Source organism: Peromyscus eremicus, chromosome 9 (assembly GCF_949786415.1).
Source record: "Peromyscus eremicus chromosome 9, PerEre_H2_v1, whole genome shotgun sequence".
NCBI lineage: Eukaryota > Metazoa > Chordata > Mammalia > Rodentia > Cricetidae > Peromyscus > Peromyscus eremicus.
In genome coordinates, this window is record NC_081425.1 from 84,041,288 (window position 1) to 84,065,412 (window position 24,125).

The 24,125-nt window shown below is 41.6% G+C and overlaps 1 protein-coding gene across 1 annotated transcript in view; it reads right to left on the minus strand.

Moving 5' to 3' along the window:
- The window catches only part of Nek4 (NIMA related kinase 4), a 41,138-nt gene extending 20,468 nt beyond the window's left edge, over window positions 1-20,670 (minus strand). The window contains exons 1-7 of the mRNA XM_059273939.1: window positions 20,397-20,670; window positions 18,240-18,506; window positions 15,051-15,248; window positions 14,752-14,859; window positions 12,612-12,766; window positions 5,963-6,104; window positions 2,027-2,431 (exon numbers count right to left, since the gene is read on the minus strand). Of these exons, the coding sequence (XP_059129922.1) occupies window positions 2,027-2,431; window positions 5,963-6,104; window positions 12,612-12,766; window positions 14,752-14,859; window positions 15,051-15,248; window positions 18,240-18,506; window positions 20,397-20,489 (1,368 nt within the window). The 5' untranslated portion in view covers window positions 20,490-20,670. The remainder of the gene's footprint in view (window positions 1-2,026; window positions 2,432-5,962; window positions 6,105-12,611; window positions 12,767-14,751; window positions 14,860-15,050; window positions 15,249-18,239; window positions 18,507-20,396) is intronic.
- Between the last annotated feature and the right edge of the window lie 3,455 nt (window positions 20,671-24,125).

Here is a 24,125-nt window from a genome sequence, read left to right on the forward strand (position 1 = left end):
CAGAAAGTAATCATAGAGTCAGACGGTGTCTGTAAGACGACAGAGATGCACAGAAAGTAGTAGGGAAGGACTTTGTGTGGTGAGGGTTTTTTTTTGTTTTAACGGAGCAGAAAGATGCTCTCTCTTGGAGACATAGGCAAAGAGAGGAGGTCAGCTAGTTAGTACTCAACCTCTCTGAGCTAGCAAGTTTTCACCCCAGCCTTTGACTCCCAAGTCTTATTGATAAATAGAATGATGGTAATTCAATTAAAACCTATATTTGCCAGTAGTGACGTAGTCAGTGCCTGAGGGAAGAGAATTCCCACCAAGCTGTGGCCTGAGCAGAGCCGCAATTGCTAGCTGAAACAGCAGTAGATTAAAGTGCGGTCTCTGTGCTGACAGAAAAACAGCACTGGCCAACAAGGCTGGAGATGTAGAACAGTAGTAGAGGACTTGCTTAGTCTGTATTAAGCACTGTGTTTGGTCACAGTATTTAAACAAACAAACAAACAAAAAAAAAATGGACAAGAACGAGTCCTGACAAAATCCTGGACAAAGTAGGTCCCTCATACATCACTACTGGAAAGCAAATGACTACAGTTGCTTTAGAAAACAGCCTTGCAGTCTCTTAAAAAGTTAAAACATGGTGGGGTACTAGAGAGATGGCTCAGTGATTAAGACCACTGGCTGCTCTTTCAGGTTCAACTCCCAGCATCCACACTGTAGCTCACAATCAGCTATAACTCCAGTTCCAGGGGCTCTGATGTCCTCTTCTGCCCTCCACAAGCAACAGGCACAAAAGTGATACACAGACACACATGCAGACAAAACACCCACATGCATAAAATAAACATTTTTTACAGTTAACATAGGTACAGTAAGATGGCTAAGTGAATAAAAGCTCTGCCATGAAAGTGTGATGACCTGATTTTGATCCCTTGAACCCATATAAAAGTCAGAATTGACTCTTTAAATTGTCCTCTGGCATCTATACCCAGGCCATGGTGTCCATCACACACACACACACACACACACACACACACACACACACACACAAATGATTTTTTAAATATTTAAAAAAAAAAAACACACACAGGAGCTAGGGAGATGACTCAGGGGTAAAGAGCACTATGTTCTCTTCCACAGGTTCTGGGTTCGATTCCCAGCACCCACATGGTTGCTCACAATTGTCTGTAACTCCAGTTCTAGAGGATCCAACACCCTTGTCTTGCCTCTTCAGGCATTGCACACACATAAAAATAAACCAACTTTAAAGAAACACATACACACATATCCACAGCAGGGCTACAGACTGAACTCAGCAGTAGAGGACTTGCCTAGCCTCACATGTACAAAGCCCTGAGTTCAATCCCCAACACACACACACACACACACACACACACACACACACACATCAGAGCATTATACGTAGATACATACAGGGCAACATACTTGACAATAAAAACATACTGGCATGCAATGCCATGGATAAACTTTGAAAACATAAAACATTATGTGAGGTAAAAGAAACCAGGCACAAAGGCCATGAATCATTTGATTCTATTTACATGAGATGCTGAGAATTGACAAATCCACGGACATATGTTGCCATGGGCTGCAAATGAGGAAGAAGGGGAATGACTGTCATGTGCATGGTTTGGTTGGTTTGTTTTTGTTGTTCTTTTTAATAAGTGATGAAAATATTCTCTAGTTTAAACTTGCATAACAAACAACTGACATACCCATATCTTTGAGTTTTATTAATAATTAAAAAATTAAGATTTGTTTATTTATTTTATAGGCATGAGTATTTTGTCTGCATGTATGTTATGTATGTGTACCACATGTATGCTAGTGCCTGTGGAGGAGCTCCTGGGACTGGAGTTATGGATGGTTGTAAGCCACCATGGGGGTGCTGGGAGCCAAACCCAGGCTCACTGCAAGAGCAACAAGAACGGAACCATCTCTCTAGCCCCACACTTACACCTTTGTAACCATACTGCCTATCTCTTCCCTCTGAAAACCACTCCTTCTGTGTATCACTCACCTGTTCTGGCTTTTGGTCTTTATTTGGGGGCTGCAATGGCTTCAGCGGTTCATCCCCATCCCCATCCCCATCATCAGAGGACCATCTGGGAAGCAGATTTTCAGGCTGATCGCTGGACTTGTTATCACCCTGCAGCCGCTCCTTCTTGTCTGGAGAAATACTGCGTTGACTGTCGACTTCATTGGAGGCGTCTGACTCTTTCGGTTGACTCTCCTGAACTACGCCATTATTTGCTGAGTCCCTCCTCTCTGCAGGTAAGATATCGATGTTTATCTTGCTGATTGTGGCAAATGACTCTGCAGTATTGTTCATATCTGGCTTGCCAGTGTGGCCTTTGAGGCTAGCAGGTGATTTCAAGGGACCAGTGGCCACTGGTTTCTCTTGGGACAAACACTTATCTTCACCCTGGGTAAAAAGATGTTCTGAAGTTATTACTGTACCTCATACCATATACAAAAATTAACTCAAAATGGAACAGCAGGTTCCTCAAAAAGTTAAACATAGAATTACCATTTAACTCAGCAATTTTACTTTTTAGCATGCACTTTATTTTTATTATTATTATTATTTTAATTTTATGATTATTGGTGTTTTGCCTGTATGTATGTCTATGTGAGGGTGTCAGAAGCCCTGGAACTGGAGTTACAGACAGGTATGAGCTGCCATATGGATGCTGGGAATTGAACTCTGGTCCTCAGAAGAATAGTCAGTGCTCTTAACCACTGAGCAATCTCCCCAGCCCCATGGCATGCACTTTAGAAAAATAAAAAGGAGGAACTCAAGCAGGTATGTGGGCCAATGATTCCAGCATCATTATTAAAAAAGAGTGTGCACAGTGGCACGCATCGTATTCCCAGTGACTGAGGTGGTGGGCTGAAATGGGAGGACTATCGTGATCTGAGGCCAGCCTGAGGACTCGGTGAGTTCCAAGCTACCCAGGGCTATATAGCAAGACTCTATTTTAAACAAGAAAGAAAGCTGAGCATGGTAGCACATGCCTTTAATTGCATTACTCGGGAAGCAGAGGCAGGCATATCTACAAGTTCAAGGCCAGCCTGGTCTATATTCTGCGTTCCAGGACAGTCAGAGCTAAATAACAGAGACGCTGTCTCCAAAGGAAAAAAAAGATAGAAAAAAAAAAAAAAGAAGACAAAGTAGAAACAACCCAAATGTTTATCAACAAATCAATGGATAAAATGTGGTATATATATAAGATGGCTTCTGCGAGTACCCACACATAGCATATACTCTCACATAAACATATACAAAGACATTAACTTTTTTTAAAGGGAGGGGATGACATTCTAACATATGTTATCAAAGAGATGACCCTGAAAAGAAGCTAAGTGAAAAAATCCAGATAAAAAAATTATACTATATATAGCTGGGCGATAGTGGCACATGCCTTTAATCCCAGCACTCAGGAGGCAGAGACAGGCAATCTCTGAATTCAAGGCCAGCCTGGGCTACAGAGCGAGATCCAGGACAGCCAGAGCTAAACAGAGAAAAACCAAATATATTTGTATATGTATGTGTGTGTGTGTGTGTGTGTGTGTGTGTGTGTGTGTGTGTGTAGTATGATTCTATTTACATAAATTGTCTAAAGCATGAAAATTCATTGATACAGAAAACAGGTAAGAGGTTCCCAGGCTCTGGAGATGGGGGGATCGGGAGTTAGAGCTTAATGAGTAAGGAGTTTCAGTTCTGTATGTTGGAAGAATTTTTGAGGCTAGTGATGAGGGCTATATCACAACACTGTGAATATAATCAAGGACACTGGACAATATGCTTAAGAGTTGTTAAAATACAGACTGTCTAGGTGGCTCAGCAGACAAGGGCATACGCTGCCAAGCCTGGGGACCTGAGCATGACCCCTGGAACCACACGGTGGAAAGAGAGAACACACCACTGCAAGTTCTCTTCCTCTCTCTCCCCCCTTGTTTCTCTCTCTCTCCCTCTCTCTCTCTCACACACACACACCAAAATAAATAAATAAATAAATACATAAATGCAAAGAAATGTTTTTCAAGGTCTGGGCATACTGTTTAGAGATAGGGCCCCTGCCTACCATGCACAAGGTTGTGGGTGAAAACCCTAGCATTGGTGGAAAGGGTGTTTACAAATGAAGGAAAAAGCACATGATCACCTCAACAGATGTAGAAAAATCCTCTGACAAAATTCAATACCCTTGCATGATGGAAAAACAAACAAGGGCCAGAGGAAACTATCCTAAGATAGTAAGGCCATGTGTGGAAAATCTAAACTGCACATCATGCTTAGTGACCAAACTAAGAGGCTTCCCTTCCAGATCAGAAGCAAAGGGAAGTTGTCCCTCATTACTTTCACTTAACATAATACTGTAGGTGATAGCCAGGGAAGATATAAAATTATCTGTCTGTAGGCTAGATGGTTTTGTACATAAAAGCCCTAAAGATTACACACAAAGATCTCTCTCTCTCTCTCTCTCTCTCTCTCTCTCTCTCTCTCTCTCTCTCTCTCTCTCTCTCTCACACACACACACACACACACACACACACACACACACACACACACACCAACCTAGTAGAACTAATAAAGTTAACAAAGTTTTGTGAGTTTGTTGGTTTTTTTTTTTTTCCTGCTTTCTCTATAGTCTTGGCTGTCCTGGATCTCACTCTGTAGACCAGGCTGGCCTCAAACTCACAGAGATCTGCCTGCCTCTGCCTCCTGAGTGCTGGGATTAAAGGCGTGCACCACCACACCTGTCTGATATTGTTATATGAATATTTACTAATAAAAATGGAACCACTTAGACAGAAAGTAATATTGGTTGGTGAGAACATGAAGAAACTGGAAATGCAAATGATATAGCTGCTGTGGAAATCTGTGCGGTGCCCAAAGGGGTTACACACAGACTTATCACTTGACGTGGCTTTTACACACAGGTAGACAGCCCCCCAAAACTGAAACCAGGTGCTCAAGCACTGGTCCTAAATGTTCACAGCAAGACCCACCAGTGAGAAGAACCCAAATGTCGATCCATGGGTGAGTGGATAAACCAATGCAGTTTATTATTCAGACCTCAAAGAAATGAGGTATTGGTATATGCTGCACGGCATAATATTAAAACATTTTATATTAAAAATTAATATAATTTTAAAACATATGTTTTAAAAACATAATATAATATGTTTTATTAATAACATAATTATTAAAACATAATAACTCAGACACAAAAGGCCACCAGTTGTATGATTCCATTTTATGAAATATTCAGGAAAGGGAAACATATGCATAGAGACAGAAAACACTGGTGTTTGGTAAGGTAGGGGAGGCTATAAACAGTGGCAGCTTAATGTGTAAGGAGCTTCCTTTTGGTGATGAAAACATTGTGGAACTAGAAAAGAAGTGATCATTGCAATTTGTGAGTGTGCTAAATGCCCATGATTGTCTGCAGCTTCTGTGGGGCTGCAGAGATGGTTCAGCAGTTAACGTTTGCTGTGCAATCATGAGGACCACAGTCTGCATCCCAACACCCATACACCAAGCCAGGCATCCAAAACATGCTTGTAACTTCAGCTCTAAGGATCCAGTGCCCTCTTCCGGCCCCCACAAACACAGGTGTCACATTCTCATACATATGAGAGTACACTCATACACACACACACACACACACACACACACACACACACACACAAATGAATAAAATAGTTTAAATAGTTTTTATGTAAATTTTATCTTAAAAAATAAAAGTTATTGTATTGACTTTGTGAACAATTTGACAGTCTACTGTAGAGAAAGTAAGAAAAAAAGACTGACCTTCACCAGTATGCTTTCTTGAAAACCAGAAGTTACTGCATAATGAATCTCTAGAAAAGCAGTCATTGACACATAAAGTTGTTCACTTAAATGACCTGTTTTCATACAGTCCCTAAAGCATTAGCACAGGGAGCATACCATGACGTGTGTAGTGGAGCCCTCAGAAGGGCATGGCTGGTAGTGAATCACTTCATGATTTGATTCTTCCTTTCTGGAAACTACAGCAGCAACAGGCTTGGCTTTGGAGTCACAGTTTTTAACATTATTTTTGGAAGTTTTTCTTTACAGGGAAGAAAAGAAAGTAATATTATCAACACAGTGATGATTGACAGTTTGAAAGATTATGTGAAATGTGTGTCTACAATACAATGGCATCATTTTACAGAGACTCTCTTGTCAAAACCTAGAGGGCATTTTCTAAGACATTTGTCTTCAAGATAATCGAGAGTATAAGAAACAAGAGAGCAATCAGAGACCCAAAGGAGGGTAAGGAGGCTTAAGAGACTTGAGAACTCAATGGGATATTGTATCTTGGATTGAATCCTGACACATAAAGTGGAAACATTAACAGAAAAACTAGCAAAAGCCAATGAAAGCCTGAGGTTAGTTAACAGTAATGTACCAGTGTTGGTTGGTTTCTTAGATTTCTGTTTTGTTTTGAAACAGTCTCCCTGTATAGTTCTAGATGTCCTGGAATTCCTGCATAGACCACACTGATCTGGAACTCAGAGATCTGCCTGCCTCTGCCTCCTGAATTCTGAGATTAATGGCATGCACCACTATACCCAGAACTGGTTTCTTACTTTTAAAACACTCTTTTAAATCACATTTATGGAGGCTGGAAAGATGGCTCAGAGGTTAAGAGTACTGACTGTTCTTTCAGAGGTCCTGAGTTCAATTCCTAGCACCCACATGGTGGCTCACAACCATCTGTAATAAGATCTGGTGCTCTCTTCTGGCATACATGCAGACAGAACACTGTATACCTAATAAATAAATAAATCTTTAAATCACATTTATTCATTCATTCACTCATTCATTCACTCATTTATCGTGCGCATGTGTACACAAAAATGCACACATGCGATCAGAAGACAATCTGTGAGTTGCCTCTCTCCTTCTGCCATGCAGGTCCCAGGAACTGAACTCAGGTCAGCAGGCTTAGCAGCAAGTACCTTTACTTGCTAAGTCAGATCAACAGCCCTGGTTTCTTAATTTTGACAAATGCCCCATGATAATAATCTAAGATGCTAGGTAGGAAGAACTAGATGAGGGGTATAGAGGAAATCTGTACTATCTTTATAACTTTCTATTAAATACAAATTCCAAAATTTCTATGAGAAAGTAGCTCACACATGGAAGGACCAGGATAAGTTTCCAAAGTTTCATATGTTTATAGTAATATAATATCACTATTATTTTGCAGACTTTCAGAGTAAAAATAATTGGTTTATATTCTCTAACTTGCAGAATAAATGTGTACAAAAATAACACCTGAACTGCTTAACATGCTGTTTCTAAGACTGTGCTGAATCTCAGGAAAGCATGGAGAGCTGAATCACAGAAGGCCAATTAGAAGTGATGTGAACAAGCCAGGCAGTGATGGGCACACCTTTAATCCCAGCACTTGGGAGGCAGAGGCAGGCAGATCAAGGTTCAAGGGTTCAAGGCTACATACATAGTTCTGGGACAGCCAAGGCTACGCAGAGAAATCCTATCTTGAAAACCAAACAAAGAAAGAGTGAACAGAAAGGCAGTGGTGATGAGCTGGAGTGGTGGTACAGGTCTGTAATTCCAGCACTTGGGACACTGAAGCAGGATACTGAGAGTCCAAGTTCTGGGCTACAGCAAGACCTTGTCTCAAAAGGGAAACATGTTCATCCACTGAGCATCTCTAACATTGCCTCCTCTCCTCACAAACTTATCTTGCCACAGGCAGAAGTAAGCTAACAAGATAGTGACAGTCTCATCCGACCCTAAGTCTTAGGTACTCAAATATCAGTTTGCTAAAAGTAAGACCTGTGGTCAAAGAAAGGAATTCCTTTTCTCTTGAAAAGTTATATGAAGAGAAACCCTTTGAACACACAGAAATTTGAGCATCATTTTTCATATATGACCATTTTCTTACATGGGGAATAATTAAGAGTAGCTTTCTAAATGGTTAAAAAAAAATCACGTATATTCATGCCTTTGTGTGTACACGTGTAGAGGTCAGAGGACAACTTGTAGGAGTTGATTCTCCTTCACTATGTGGATCCTGGGGACTGAACTCAGGTTCTCAGGATTGGTGGCAAGTGTCTTTACCTGCTAAGCTACGTCACTAGCCCCTCTAAATGGTTCTCTAGGTTTTTGATTCAACAATTATGCAAATTTTAATATCTGCTGTGGTTTGTTTCTATGATACTGGGATTTAAATTCAGGGCCTTGCACACACAAGGCAGGCATCCCACTACTGAGCTAAATGCCCAGCCCATTTTTAATTCTGGGACACATCGTGAAATATTCCTTTACACTGTGTGAAGATGTGTCACTGTGATTGGTTTAATAAAGAGCTGAATGGCCATTAGCTAGGCAGGAAGAGGTTAGGTGGGACTTCTGGGGACAGAGAGCTCTAGGAAGAAGAAAGGAGGCATCTCGAGCCAGATGCAGGGAGAGCAAAACATGCAGAAGGAGAGATAAAATCTATGAGTCACGTTGCAACATGTAGATGAATAGAAATGTGTTAATTTAAGTTATCAGAGCTAGTAGGACAAGCCTAAGCTATAGGCTGAACTTTCACAATTAATAATAAGTCTCTGTGTCATTTTTTGTGAGCTGGCGGCCCAAAGAGAAAATTCACCTACTTATGGTGCCCAACATGGGGCACATATTTCCACATAGGACCTGAGAAAGCTTAAAAAGAAAAGTTCCAAAGACACAAACATGGCGTCAGATACAGCTTCCTAGTTCCACAGTCTCTCAGGTGGGCCATGTTGTACAGAGACAGGTTTCCCAGCTGCTGCTTGCAAGTGCACCATGATCTAAACAGCACCATGGGTTTAAGGTTTGACTCATGTGGTCAGAGAATGCTATAGGCACCCAGTAAAGCACAGTCCAGACAAGAAAAGAAAAAAAAAAGTATGGACAGTCACAAAAAAATTTAAAAAATAATAAGATAAAGTCTTTAAAGAGCAAATAAAATAATACAAAAAGGATAAGCTACATAAAGATGGAAAATACACAGAGAGTCTGGATTCTGTATTGTGTTTTGTTGATGTTAAACTTTTCGATTGTTGATGAACGAACAACAGCTGCTGAGAAACATTAGATTATGGAAACTGCTAAATTAAACCAACCTATATATTTTTAAAACGTCTTACCTTCAAAATGAAGGTCAAAAAATATGTTGCATTAGGGAAAGGTTTTGGTTTTGTTTCCACAAAAAACAAAAGGCTATGGATTCATTCAAGGTTGATAGAGATCAGATTTGACCAGGGGAGACCCCCCTGAAAATCCTGGCTACAGACATAAAAAAATAAACCTAGAAAAACTACAAGATAAGTGATGTAAATTTTATCTGCTCAAACATGAAACAAAAAAATCATCATTGGCTATCTTGTGTACAACACACAGTCCATACTTGTGTTTACGAAGATATATATGTTTCTCTTGAAAGTTTGTGTTTTCAGAGCAAGGGGACCAGACACCAATGAAAACAGGTGGCCCAGGTGATCCAGCCTCAGAGTTCTACATCCAGAACAGCTTCAAGGCTGCTGGATGAGATGGTCTAGGACTGCAGATAAGCCTTGTACTTTCCCATTGCAGCGAAACTTAACAGTAAATATTATGGCTAGTTTTCCCAGGACTTGCCCATTATCCCAATTTTCTCAGGTTCCATAAAGATGTTGTCACTCCTAGACAACAGGAAACAGTCTACAGAACACGACACCCACATTCGCAAGAGGTGGGATGGGTGGTTTTTGTCATTTGGTGGGTTATGGATGCTTGTCATCATTTGGGGGGTTGGTTACAAGTTGTTATTGGTCATGGTCAAGAAAAAAGCTAAACAAGGGAGATTAGATTCAGGGATCTCTTTCTGAAAGGGGAAAGGGGGAAGTATAATATAGAAATGATAGGATAAAGGGGTAGATTATTGAATCTACTTTTATATTAAAAAAGCAACTACTAGTCTTAAATACTTTACATTGATATGAGTTTTTGTATATTGATACAAATTTAAGGTTATTTTTGTTATACTGTATGTATGTTTCTATTCTTGTTTAAGATATTGTGCCTATGCAGCTCATTTAAAAATATAAAGTTTTAGCCAGGTGGTGGTGGCGCACGCCTTTAATCCCAGCACTCGGGAAGCAGATGCAGGTGGATCTCTGTGAGTTCGAGGGCAGCCTGGGTTACAGAGTGAGTTCCAGGAAAGGCTCCAAAGCTACACTGAGAAACTCTGTCTCAAAAAAACAAAACAAAAAATTAAAAAATTAAAAAATAAAGTTTTAATCTTTAAAAACTATTTAGGATAAAAAAGAATGCAAGTTAGTAGTAGTTAGTTACCTATAACAATCAAACTTGTAGTCATGTTAGATATGTTTTCAAGGTTATATAGAGACACATTTTAGATAGATGATCTTCAAACATTTCAAAGACTTACAGAATATGGCATTCAAAATGTTTTAATAATATAAGACTTTCATGACAGTGAGCCATGTCTGTTCCTGGCAGCACTAATTTATTTCAAAAAAGGGATGATGGGCATTGAAAAACCTCCATATGAAGTTTGCTTTCTTTGTGGAAAATGCTAGCCACTGGGCAAAGAAACTGCTCTTGCCTCAACTGGACAAGCAGGACATAAACGAAAGCAAGTGCTTTACCAAGACAAGGTAGGACAGTTCTTCAGAATTCCTGATTTACAGAAAAGTCTGTCAGATAGTCTAGGCCAGCAGGTCAAAGATGGATACTCCAATGTTACAGAGGAACCTTGGGGTGACTGTCTAGGCAGCCAGATGTCTCTGTCATTTCTTAGTTTTGGAAGTTGTTCACCCTGTACTTCCTGTTTACTCAAGTAATATTTTATCCTTCTTGGGTCTCTGATGGGGATTGAAGACTAGATAGTTATAGTTATACAGTTTTCCTTGTTACCAAATTCAGAAAAGAAACTTACATAAGAGATATAAAGTTTATAAGGTCAAGAAACATAAAAGCTTAAGTTGTTTACCTAAAAAGATGGTTTAAGGTCTAAAAAGATATTTTTAGGATAATACAAGTTATTACAAAAAATAGTTTAGGTATAAAACTTTGGACTAAGGATAGATAATAGAATATTTTCTTTAAATTTACCAAATGCAAATGGACCGGACATTGTAAATGTAATTCTTACTTGATAATTGTTCTTATTGTATATAGTTTTACTGTGTTAAGAGTTAAAAATCTTTCTTTTTTATTTAGACAAAAAGGGGGAAATGTTTTGGAATATTCCTTTTCCCTGTGTAAAGCTGTGTCACAGTGATTGGTTTAATAAAAAGCTAAATGGCCAATAACTAGACAGGAGGTATAGGCAGGACTTCTGGACAGAGAGAGCTCTGAGAAGAAGGAGGAGTCACAAACCAGAGGAGAGGAAGCAGGACAGGCAGTACCGAGTAAAGGTAACCGAGCAATGTAAAAAAGCATAGATTAAAAAATGAGGGTTAATTTAGGTTATAAGAACAAGCTAGGAACAAGCCTAAGCTAAGGCCGAGCTTTCATAATTAATAAGTCTCCCTGTCATTTTTTTGCGAGCTGGTGGCCCAAAGAAAAGCCCGTCTACAGGGACAAGTTCTCACTAAGTCGCCCTGGCTGGCTCACTCTCTAACTTGAGCAGGCTTTGTTTTTTGTGACCCTGAGCAGCTTGGATTATAGGCCTGTGCCACTAGACCTGACTAACATGTATATAAAAGGTGACAGAATACGCCACCCTAAGAAATGTAACTTTGCTGGGCAGTGGTGGGCCACGCCTTTAATCCCAGCACCCTGGAAGAAAGGGAGGTGGATCTCTTGAATCTGAGGCCAGCCTGGTTTACAGAGCAAGTTCTAAGGACAGCTAGGGCTATTACACAGAAAAACCCTGTCTCAAAAAAACCAAAAAAAAAAAAAATTAAAGACAATAAAATAAAAAACTGAAAGCTGAGTGGATAGAAATCTGTAGACCTCAGTAAAGTAATTCTAATTTTCCTTTACCTCTCCACACAGCTCCTTTTCACAATCCCCTTTCTTGTTAGCCTACCACAGATGCATTAGGTTTCACTGCTTCAGGGGCTTCCGATTATAAAACTTTATTCTACTTATGAAACATAAACCTTTTATTAAATAAATTTTGTTACTTTCCTATGCAAGTTAAATTCTGAGGCCCAGGCCAAAAAACACCAAGAGGGTAGAATCTTGTCTTCTTACATATTCTAATCATGTAGTTTTACTTTTTGTTTTTAAAAAAACAAAAAACAAAAACCAAAAAACTCACCATAAATTTTTACATATGAAAATTTAGGGGGGTGGAGAGATGGCTCAGCAGTTAAGAATGCTGGCTGTTCCTCCAGGGGACCTGGGTTCAATTCCCAGCACCCACATGGCAGCTCACAATTGTCTGTAACTCCAGTTCCAGGGGATCTGACACCTTCACATAGACATACATGCAGGTGAAACACCAATGCACATAAAATAAAAAATAAATAAATTATTTTTTTAAAAAAAGGAAAGAAACTTTAGAAGCCACCCTCCTTTGCCTCCTCAGCATAGCCCAGCTTTCTGTAAGGAAGTATCTTACGCTTTTGTGGCCTCCAAAAATAAGGAGATTTGGTGTTTTATATAAGGCTGCCTCAGAATGCTCCGCACAGAGGGTCTTTCCTCAGGCCTCCTGCTCAGCATTGTCCGGATCAGCTCAGCCAGCTCCGGGCTATAAACTTTTGGCATTGGTGGTAACTGCAAAGAATAACAATACTGTAATTATGATTAGTGACATTATGAAACAAAGCAAAAACCGCAGGCTTTCCCAATACTTAAAACTCATTATAGTATATAAAAGTATTAATATTTATTCATTTATTTAAAGTAATATACCCACAAAAGAAGAAAACAGCAGGCATATTAGTTTATGAAAAGTGTCTGTTCTGGTTATAACAACACGTTATAAGAATACAATAGTATCCCTTCAGCTCAGCAATCCCATTTGAGGACTCTATCCTTCAGGTAGGAACAAAGTTTCTTCTTCTAAATTTTACTTATTATCAGCATGTGTGCATTAATGAGCATGCGCACATTCAAGGCAGAAAACAACTTTTGGGAGTAGTTCTCTCCTCCCACCATGGGTTCTGGGGATCACACTCAGGTCATCAGGCTTGTGCTGCAACCATCTTTACCCACTGGGCTATTTCATTGGCCCAAAAGCACAAATGAGACTTATATACCAGAATATTCAGTGTAGTGTTGGTCCTGCAGTAGTCAGTAACTAGAAATGAAGTGTTCAGGTACAGAGGACTTAGGAGTAAGCTGTGCTACAGTGCTAGTTTGAATGTAATCGGCCGCCATAAGCTCATGGAGAGTGGCACTATTAGGAGGTGAGGTTTGTTGGAGTAGGTGTGGCCTTGCTGGAGGAAGTGTGTCACTGTGGGGAGGGCTTTGAGGTTTCCTGTGGTCCATTGAATTCCTGTTGCCTGCAAGCAGAGATGTAGCCAGCACCATGTCTGCCTGCACGCCATCATGCTCCCCACCATGATGATAATGGACTGGACCTCTGAACTGTAAGCTGCCACCACAACTAAATGTTTCCTTTGTAAGAGCTGCCATGGTCATGGTGTCTCTTCACAGCAATATTCTTCCCATAAAACACTAGGCAGCTGCTTCAAAGTAAAAGACAAGTACTACAACTAATCCAAACATGTAAGCTGGGTCCCACCACTGTGTACAGTGAGATGTCACTTGTTTCTTCTTTAGATTACTTGTGTATAAGTACATACACACCCAGAGCTATATCTGTTTCAAAGAAAGAAAAGAGGGGCCTTGGAATAGATTGCTAATAGTAGTTATCAAGAACATGAAAATGGAGAACTTTTTATTCCTTTTTTAAACTGAATTCTTTAAATAGTAAGATTGGAAACAAATTTTGAAGAGTTTCTATTTTTATTTTATGTATATGGGTGTTTTGCCTGTATGTATGTAAACACATCACAAGCACAGTGTCAGCAGAGGCTGAAAGAGGGCATCAGATGCCCTAGGGTCTGCAGGTACATAGAGCAGAGAGCTGCTATGTGTGTGAGCAGTAGCATTCTTAGCCAATGAGCCATCTCTTCAGCCCTACAATTGGAAGGTTTTACTCATGTACTTTAAAAAATATTTTTCAGTGAGTCTTTGGATAATCTTTAGGTCACTGCAAAGGGCAACCAGCCTCAGGGAAATAACATGAAGTTAGTATTTCTGGCACCCACATCATATTTAATACATTCTGCAGTTCTTTATCAGTTACTTGCAATTATGACAAGTACCAAAGAGGACATTCTAAGAGGATGGATTTGTTGTCAATAGGGCTCGCTCAGTTATGGGCTACTGGGAGATAGCACCTAAGCATCCTGCAGTCAGTCACAGGGAGAAGTTTTCAAACTGCCAGCTCTTTGGAGCCAATCAGCTACTTTTATATGTTAACATTAAGAGAAAACCAAATACTTCTCAACTTCGACCTTTTCCACAGAAGAGCTCCTAGAGTCCTAATTATTCAGCTGGTAGCGATGAAATTAGTCAGTTAATCAAAATCATTAGTGAGAGCTAGGGACGTAGCTCAGTGATGGAATGCTTGCTCTGCACTTGCCCTGGGTTGGACCCCCAGCACTGAAAAAGAATTCAATTATTTCGACAATAGATATTTACAAAGCTATAGTATATAAACCTTGTCCAATTCTAAATTATTTTTTTACCTTTCCTTCAATAATCCGATAAACTAAAGAATTCATGTCTTTTGCATTAAAAGCGTGCTTCAGGGTGGCCATTTCATAGACACAGCATCCCAAAGCCCAGACGTCAGACTACAAAAGAACAGTAAACGGTTAATGTTGAATATCTTATTTACATTTTCCCCCTCAAAACAAAGCATACATTTCCTTCCAACCGATTCACAGTTAATTCTGATTTAACTACTCATACGGGCTCTGAAATTCTGGTCTCTCCCAGAGGCCAGGCCAGGCAGTGCACACCTTTACAGCTGTGCACATCCTACCTTATAGTTGTAGGGCAGGTTTGAGAACAGCTCAGGGCTCATGTAATAGGGAGTGCCAATGAGGGTGCTCGCCATGTCCCCGTGGTGCTCCAACACTCGGGCAATGCCCAGGTCGCCCACCTTAATGATGTTTGTTCTGGTTAAGAAGACATTCTGAGTTTTCAGATCTCGATGAAGGATGTGTTTCTCGTGTAAATACTGAGAAGACAGAAAAAGTTTTCATTATATGTAAGTATACTAATTTATTTACTTATTTCCAGCTTTTTATATACACCACCAGTAATTACTTAAGTTAAACAGCCTTGGTTGTCTGCCAACCAAAACATCACTGTTCTATAAGCTCTAAATAAAGAACTACCTTACAACTTTCAAAGTAAGAAAAGTGAGTTCCAGGGCTGGGGAGAAGGCTCGGTTGGCAAAATGCTCGTCACACAGCATGAGAACCGAGTTTAGATCGCCAGCACTCTGGAAAAAGGAGGTCAGGCATGCTGGTGCACTCCTAGCCTGGGGAGGTGAGGACCAGAGGATCTCTGGAGCTCGCTGCCATGTAAGTGCATTTCACATTCAATGTCTAACACTTTCACATCCAGCTTCCATACATACACACACATATGTGCATATGCATGTGCACACATCCATGATCATGTATACACATCCACACAAAATTAAGTTCCACATATTAGTTGGTCTGGTACCTTCTGCAATTATTTACTGATGCCTTGACAACTCTATCTTTTTTTTTTTTTTTTTTTTTGGTTTTCCGAGACAGGGTTACTCTGTGTAGCTTTGCGCCTTTCCTGGGACTCACTTGATAGCCCAGGCTGGCCTCGAACTCACAGAGATCCGCCTGGCTCTGCCTCCCGAGTGCTGGGATTAAAGGCGTGCGCCACCACCGCCCGGCAACTCTATCATTTTTAATAATACCTGGATCATTTAAATATTTGCTTATAAAACAGGCATGGTGGCTTAGGCCTATTAAGACCAACACTTGGAAGGCTCACACAGGATGGCTGCTGTAAGTCTGAGATTATCTTGAGCTATATAGTGAGTTCTAGGCCAATGTAGACGAAAGTGAATGCTTGTCTCCAAGAAAAAAATAAAAGTGTACAAACTCCCACTGAAGGTGGAACAACTTATCCAAAGCCAGATGTGCCCTCCTCTCGGACCCATGAAATCCTAGACAACATTTTAAAGTACAAAGCATCACTTTTACCTCAAGAGAGCATGTGAGATTTAAACAAGGTCAGTTAATTCCGGACAAATAAGTCCCGGGCCTGAGAGATACTTCAAACACAGTCTCACTCGGGGATGTGCATACTAAAACACAAATCTGTTCTGCATTTTCATCCTCTCTGCCACAGCAACAGGACAACCTGAGCCACACATACTGGAATACTAACTAGCCCAGCCATCTTTCAACATGACTTAGCTGACCAACTGATAAGGCACATGGTCATCCTTGGTTCTTTGCCAACTCAAGGCTCTTAAAACTGACTTTGCTGACAAAGAATTATTATCTTCTGTGATTATATATGAAATCCATGTCTACTTTAACATAGACATCACTCACTCAGAAACATCCCAATGCTACAGCAAGAGAGACTGATTTAGCTTCTAATTGTTGGTTTTAATAAGCGGAGCTGTTACTGTGTGAGAAAGTTCACTACGCATGACAAAACCCATTATCAGAGCAGAGTTTTCTTAGAAGGGACAGGGGAGGGACAGAAGAGAGTGTGACCGGGCCTGTGGAAGAGACACGTGGAGAGAGAGAGAGACAGAGAGATAGAGACAGAGACAGAGACAGAAACAGAACGAGAGGAGAAGGAGAAGAGGAAGGGGAAGGGGTCTGTGATCCACTTTTTATGGATTCCCCTGCACATGAGCATATGGGCTTACGGAGCTACGCCACGCATGCGCAGACTGTGTGACCATGCTGTGCGCATTGCATTGCGCAAACACGCAGCGAACAGATAACGGATTACGGATTACGTAGGACGTAAGGTCCCTTACTTGGCTACTGAACTGTGCATGTGCGATCACACCTTTAATCCCAGCACTCGGGAGGCAGAGCTTGGCGGATCTCTGTGAGTTGGAGGCCAGCCTGGGCTACAGAGTGAGTTCCAGGAAAGGCTCCAAAGCTACACAGAGAAACCCTGTCTCAAACAAAACAAAAAACAACAAAAAGAAAACTCTTTAAAGAGCAGGCTGGAAGGGGTGGAGGTGGGTAGGCGTCAGTGAAGTGCTAGCTGTGTAGCATGGGGACTTGAATTTGAATCCCCAGCACCCATGTTAAAAAACAAAAAGGGCAGGGCTGGAGAGGAGGCTCAGCGGTTAGGAGCACTGGCTGTTCTTCCAGAGGTCCTGAGTTCAGTTCCCAGCAACCACACGGTGGCTCACAACCATCTATAGTAGGATCTGATGCTCTCTTCTGGCATAAAGTTGTACATGCAGACAGAGTACTCATATACACAAAATAAGTACACTTAAAAACAAATAAACAACAACAAAAAAACGCACACAAAAAGGTCTTCATGTGGCAGAAGACACAAACACAGAGAAGCCTCAGATCCTAGAAGTCTAATTCTGGTGAGCCATGCCTGCCTTGTACATAACCAGTCCAGGAAGAGACCACCAACACTGTAAAACATATTCCTCAGCCAAATAATGACATGTCTGCATAAGCATCCAGGTATAAGCTCTGCATACTCGTTCAACTTGATGAGCCCTAAACGACCAGGGCACCGTGACACTAAAACACTGCCTGACTGCCATGTGGAGACACCTCTCATAAAACCAGCCCCTAGCCTTTAATCTCAGCACTCGGGAGGCAGAGGCAGGCAGATCTCTGAGTTCGAGGCCAACCTGGTCTACAGAGAGAACTTCAGGACAGTCAGGGCTACACAGAAAAATCCTGTCTTAAAAAACTAAAAATAAACAAACAACAACAAAAAAAAACAAATCCCAGCCCCTAAAAATACTACTGTACAGAAAGTTTTCTCTTCCCTCTTGCCTGCTGTGGCTATACCTCAGCAAATTTAGGAAATTCTACTTCTGACTTTTTCTGTATTGGTGAAATCATTCACACACAGTCCATAGGTCACTAGCCTACCATGTCATCCCTGGCACAGGAAAATGCACCTGCTACCTTCCTGCCACACTGAGCCCACAGCAGTCTATGAGTGACAGTACCTGCAAAGCCATGGCGATCTGTACAAACCACTCCACCACCTGACTCTCAGGCAGAAGCTGCCCCTTCTGCTCTTTGAGCTTCCGGTACAGATCACCTCCTTCGCAGAAGCCCATGACGATGTAGAGCAGACCATCTCCTCCCTCCCACGACTCTTTGTAGGTGACAATGTTGGGGTGCTTCAGCTGAGACAGGAGCTGAGCTTCCTGCTCGGCAGCTCGGCGCTCACGGCTGGAAGCATTTCGGAGGTTCAGTTTTTTGATGACGTACTAACAAAGAAAATGAATATTATCGTAAGGTGCAAGCAAACAGAGTTCTCTAGGTTCAGAAGTAGCTAAGAGTTCTCGAGAATGTCCAGTCCTCAAAACCAACCTTCTGGAGCCTATCAGATAAACTACTGGCTTATTTTTCAAGAGGTATAAAATTGCCAGTTGGATACATTGAAGAGGAGGTGGTAGGAGGATCTAAAATCATAAAACTGGCTGGGCGGTGGTGGTGCACACCTTTAATCCTAGCACTCTGGAGGCAGAGATAGGTGGATCTCTGAGTTAGAGGCCAGCCTAGTCTACAGAGCGAATTTCAGGACAACCAGGGCTACACAGAAACCCTATCTCAAAACAAAACAAAAAAAAAGGATAAAACTGGGGAAACTATTTGCCCCTGACAATTGTGCTTTCTTCCCCCAGTGCTGGGCTCAAACCCCAGGCCTTGTACATGCTAGGTAAGAGCTCTACCAATTAGTCCAACTAACGATTATTTTCCTAAGTCTGACTTATGCCCATTCCAGGTCACAAATAAACTACCCTTTCCCTCTGCATTTTACAATTGCTTTGAATCTACAATCCCAGATACTTTGAAGGCTAAGGCAGAAGGGTTGCTTAAGCCCAGAAATTTGAAACCCAACCTGGACAACATAGTGATAGCCTATCTCAAAAAAAAAAATACAAAAATTAATAATGACTAAAAAGTGAATCCAAGATAACATATTATTAGACAAAAAAAGAAAAAGACTCCTTAACCTCTAAATTCTCCCTACAAAAGGCATTAAGATGTAGTTTAAATAGTTGACCGAGACACATTATATACTCATGGCCCAAAAAAGTTAAAGCATCATTGGTCCTCCACATAGGACGTCATTCCCATTTAAAAATAAAATATTTTATTTAATATAGTGCCCTCAATCATCTCCAAGATCACATACTCACTCCTTCAATAAACACATACACAAATGTGTTTCCTGAAGTTCAAAGCACTGCTCAAAAAGAAGGGTTATTATTATAGCTATACTTAGCTTACTCTTAGCACAAATGTCCCATAATTCCCCGGGGAGCCTACTGAATTAATCTTATGAGAAAGCTTGTGTTCTCGGCAGAGAATCTAGCATGTGAGGAGATTGGGTCCTATACTTGGAGTGTGGGGTCTCTCTGAGCTTGCTCTTACAACTGGTTTGGCAGTACTATGAAATGCCACTTTTCAGTTTCATAGTTGTCCCCTTTCTGCAAAACATTCCATGGACACCCTGGCAGCAAGTCACACTGAAGAACTGGCTCATGAGCCTTTGGGAGATAAAATACTTTACACAGAGGAGTGACATCAGATATGAGTTCTGGAAAGATCACTGCCGCAAAAGGGATGGGTTAGAGAAATGAAAAGAGGCAACAGGGACTCGTCGGGAAGGAGCGGGCATGTAGCTACCAAGAACGGTGTCCTGTATTGGGGTAGTACCAAGAGAGTTGAAGATGCTGGTTTGGTCTGGCGACAGGAATTAAAGATAACTGTCACGAGTCCAGCTTCGGCAGCTGCATGGCTGGTCAAGCTACTCACTGAAACAGGGACTTGGAGAAGAGCTGGCGAAAAGATGAGCTGAGCTTTAGTAGAGCAAGCCACACAGGGGATGGTGCTTCACATCCATCGATGGTGGCACCGAGTTAGGCCCCCGCTCTCATGAAATTTTACGGTGACAGGAGGTTTGCAGATAAGGTGCACTAGTTAATACCATAGCAGAGACAAAGTGTGGGGGGCTACTATTGTGGAAGGAGTTGGGAAGCTGACCTCGAATCGAAGATGAGTGCCCTGCCCATTCGGGACCCACTATTTTTGAGGTTGCCCTCGGCGCGCCCCTTCCCTCCTCGCCCCTGGCAGGGTCCCAAATCCCCGACCTGCTTGCCGTCCTGCCGATGCTTCACGAGCGTCACCTCCCCGTAACTGCCCCTGCCCACGACCCGCACGTAGCAGTAGGTACCCTGGGGCATGTTCCCGGAGGGGGCCCACAGTCGGGAAGCTACGGCAGCTGCGCGAAAGGCAGCGGGAGGCCCCGCTCATGCCCGACAGGAGGTGAAGTCCTCCATAAACGCGGCCCAGTCGGGCCAGGAGCTTTGAGGCCCGGCCCACCCGGACGCCGCTACCATAGCAATACAGGCGGTGTAGTCCTGCGCATGCTCAGAATTGGAAGCCCCACCATAGAGCCGACATAGCAGCAGCTAGAGCGGCTCCAAAAGCCTCGGGAGGACCTACCATTGAGTCGTCACTGGGGTGGCCAGAGCGGTTCCACAAACGCGGAGGACTTGCCATAGAGCTTCGCTACTGGGAAGCCAGAGCGACTGCAGAGTCTGAGTTCCTGCTTTTGTGGTTCGGCCTCTGTTCAAAGAGTCTTTACTGGTTATAAGAACCGAGTATGATTCATTCGTTCTACAAAAATTAACTGTGTGCTTGGCTCACATTCTATTGAAAGACTGGCCGACTCTAGACTTCACTAATGATGTTCGCTGTATTTATTTTCTTGCATGACATTATTATACTTTTGATGCATTGAGAAATACACAAGACATTAGTACTTGTCATCCCTAAAAGTTTCAGCCTGCTTTATTGAGAACTGCAAAGATCTCCCACAGAATGATTGCAAAACCACCATCCTGAGAGACTTAACAGAGCTTCATGCTGCTCCCCCTGGGAGCACCAAGACCCCTTTTTAACACCTGTCTGAGAAAGTACAAGGCTGCCTGAGTAAAAGAGTCTATTATCGGACACCTACCTGCTTTGCCCAAAGAATTTGCTTTTAAAAGGCGAAGAATTACTAATTATTCCTCTGTCCCGTTGGGATATATATGCACGTATCTTCTACAAGCCAGGAATGTTTTTCTCCAGGAGAGAAAGCCCTTCTTTTGAAATGCAATCATCAGAAACTTTAGGCATCTGTTTCCCAGTTTGTGTGGGAAAATAGAGTCCCATCTTCTAGCAGATACAGCTGGCTTAATTGCTTTTACATCGACCCAACTGTTATTGTTATTATTATGTTACTGTTGCTGAGATAAGATCTGCCAATGTAACTAACCTTGCAATCCTACTCTTTAGTGTTGAGTTTCCAGGCATGTAACAGCATCATGCTCCTAAACCATTGGAATCTTTCAGTTTTCCAAGAAGCCCCTTTGCTTACTTCTCTATTTCCCCTCATTATCCATTTTGTTGTTGGTGGTGGTGGTGGTGGTGTGTGTGTATGTTTTAGACAAGGTCTCACTATGTAACCGAGGTTACCCTCGAACTCACAGAGATGGACCTGGCTTTGCCTCCTGAGTGCAGAATTAAAGGTGTGTGCCACGATGCCCAGCCTTCATTCTCCTTTTAAAAGGCCCAGTTACCTCTGCACAATTGAAATGAAGCTCAGCTTGTCCTGTGACTGTCAATAGTTACTAATACAAATCTGCCTCCTCCACTGTGACTAATGTTTATCTTTAGCAATATTATTAACTAGAATTCAATATTTATTTGTGGTTTGCTCTGTTTGGTTTTCTTATTGAGAGGAAATTGGCATTGCCAAAGAAATGTGCCAATCTTAAATATGTAACTAGATCATTTGGCAAGTGTAATCACTCAAATATATTAAGACCAAGGGATATGGAGAAATTAGAACCCTATGTGTTACTGATGAGAATAAAAAATGGCTCAGCTTGTATGGAAATTGGTATCATGGCTCCTCAAAAAATTACACACGTAATACAGCCATTTTATCTCTGGACACACACACACACACACACACACACACACACACACACACTCAAAGCAGGGATTCAAACATATTTGTACACCTGTGATCATATCAACATTCACAAGAGCAAAGGATGGGAACCCAAAGTTTCCATCATTGGGTGAATAGATAAAAGTGTGTGTGTGTGTGTGTGTGTGTGTGTGTGTGTGTGTGTGTGTGTATATCTTATAAAGTGATATAAAAGGAAGGAAATTCTTGCATACAATAGCATGGAAAGACTTTGAGGACATTATATAAATGAAATGTTAGTCACAAAGGACAAATATTGTATGATTTCATTATGCAAGTTATCTACAGGAGGGAAGGAAATTCAGAGACAGAAGGAAGAATGGTGTTGTCCGTATCAGCCGGCTCCCCAGCTCCCAGACAGAGAAGGAGTGCAGAGCTTCGCCTGGGGACAGTGGTGGTAGCTGCACAACTTGTAAGTATACTTATACTGCTAAATTGTATACTTTGAAATGGTATCTGGAAGTAGTGAATTATGTCACTCAACACCAAGCCTGATGAACTGAAAATGATTCCTGGGACCCACAAGGTGAAAGGAGAGGACTGACCCCTGAAAGTTGTCCTCTGACTTCCACTTACACATCAGGATATGTATATGTGCACACACACACACACACACACACACACAGAGAGAGAGAGAGAGAGAGAGAGAGAGAGAGAGAGAGAGAGAGAGAGAGAGAGAGAGAGAATAAACAAATAAGTAAATGGTAAAAATGAGAAATATTGGCCAATGACATAGCCCAGCTGGTAAAGGCTGATATTCATCCTGATGACAAGTTCCACCTTCAGGACCCTTATGGTAGAAGAAGAGAATTAACTCACACAAATTGTCCTCTAACCTACCTACCTACCTACCTACACACACACACACACACACACACACACACACACAAATGCACATAAACACACACACGGTGGCACAAGCACACACACAATAAATAAAAAATAAAGGTAGCTGGGTATAGTGGCACAGTGTGTAATCTCAGCATTCAGGAGGCAGAGGCATGGGAATTTCCAGTTCAAATCCTGTTTGAACTATATTAAGAGACTAGAAAAAAAATAAAAGTAAACCTTATGTTTGCATATTTTACCACAATAAAAAATAGTTAAAAAAAATAGTTACTTTTAAGTGTTTTTTACTTATTTATTTTTGTTGGGTTTTTTGTTGTTTGTTTTTGAGATAGGGTCTCAGTATCTCCTGGGTGGCCTGGGCCTCACAATGTAGACCAGGCTGGCCTTGAACTCACAGAGATCTGCCTGCCTCTGTATCATAAGTGATGAGGTTAAAGGTGTACACCATCACACCTGGCCAGTTTTTTAGGACATTAAGTAAGATATAGAGCAGTGTAGCCAACCTGCCTTTCACTGTCGCCTTAAGGAGACCTTTTAGACAGCTTTTAATGTTGTTATCAACAATCGTGTGTGTGTGTGTGTGTGTGTGTGTGTGTGTGTACGTGCTTTTATTGTTGTTATCATCATTTGTGTGTGAGTGTGCACGTGGAGACCAGGAAGCAAACTCATTATTTTAACAAGGTTTCTTACAGAGCTCAGAGCTCACCACTTTGGCTAGACTGGGTGGTCAGTGAGCTCTGGGGACCTGCCTATCTCCATACCCCCAGCACTAGGGTTACATACATATGCTACCATGCAAGGCTTTTATGCGGGTTCTGAGGAGCAAATTCAGGTACTCAAATCTGCAGGAACTTTAGCAGCTGAGCTATGTCCCTAGGCACTAGACAGCTTTTTCTTACCACTTCTTCCAGTGACCCTTTAGTACCACAGACACACTGTGTATCTGTTTACATATTGTGACTCTTGGGTAGGCTACAGACCATTATAG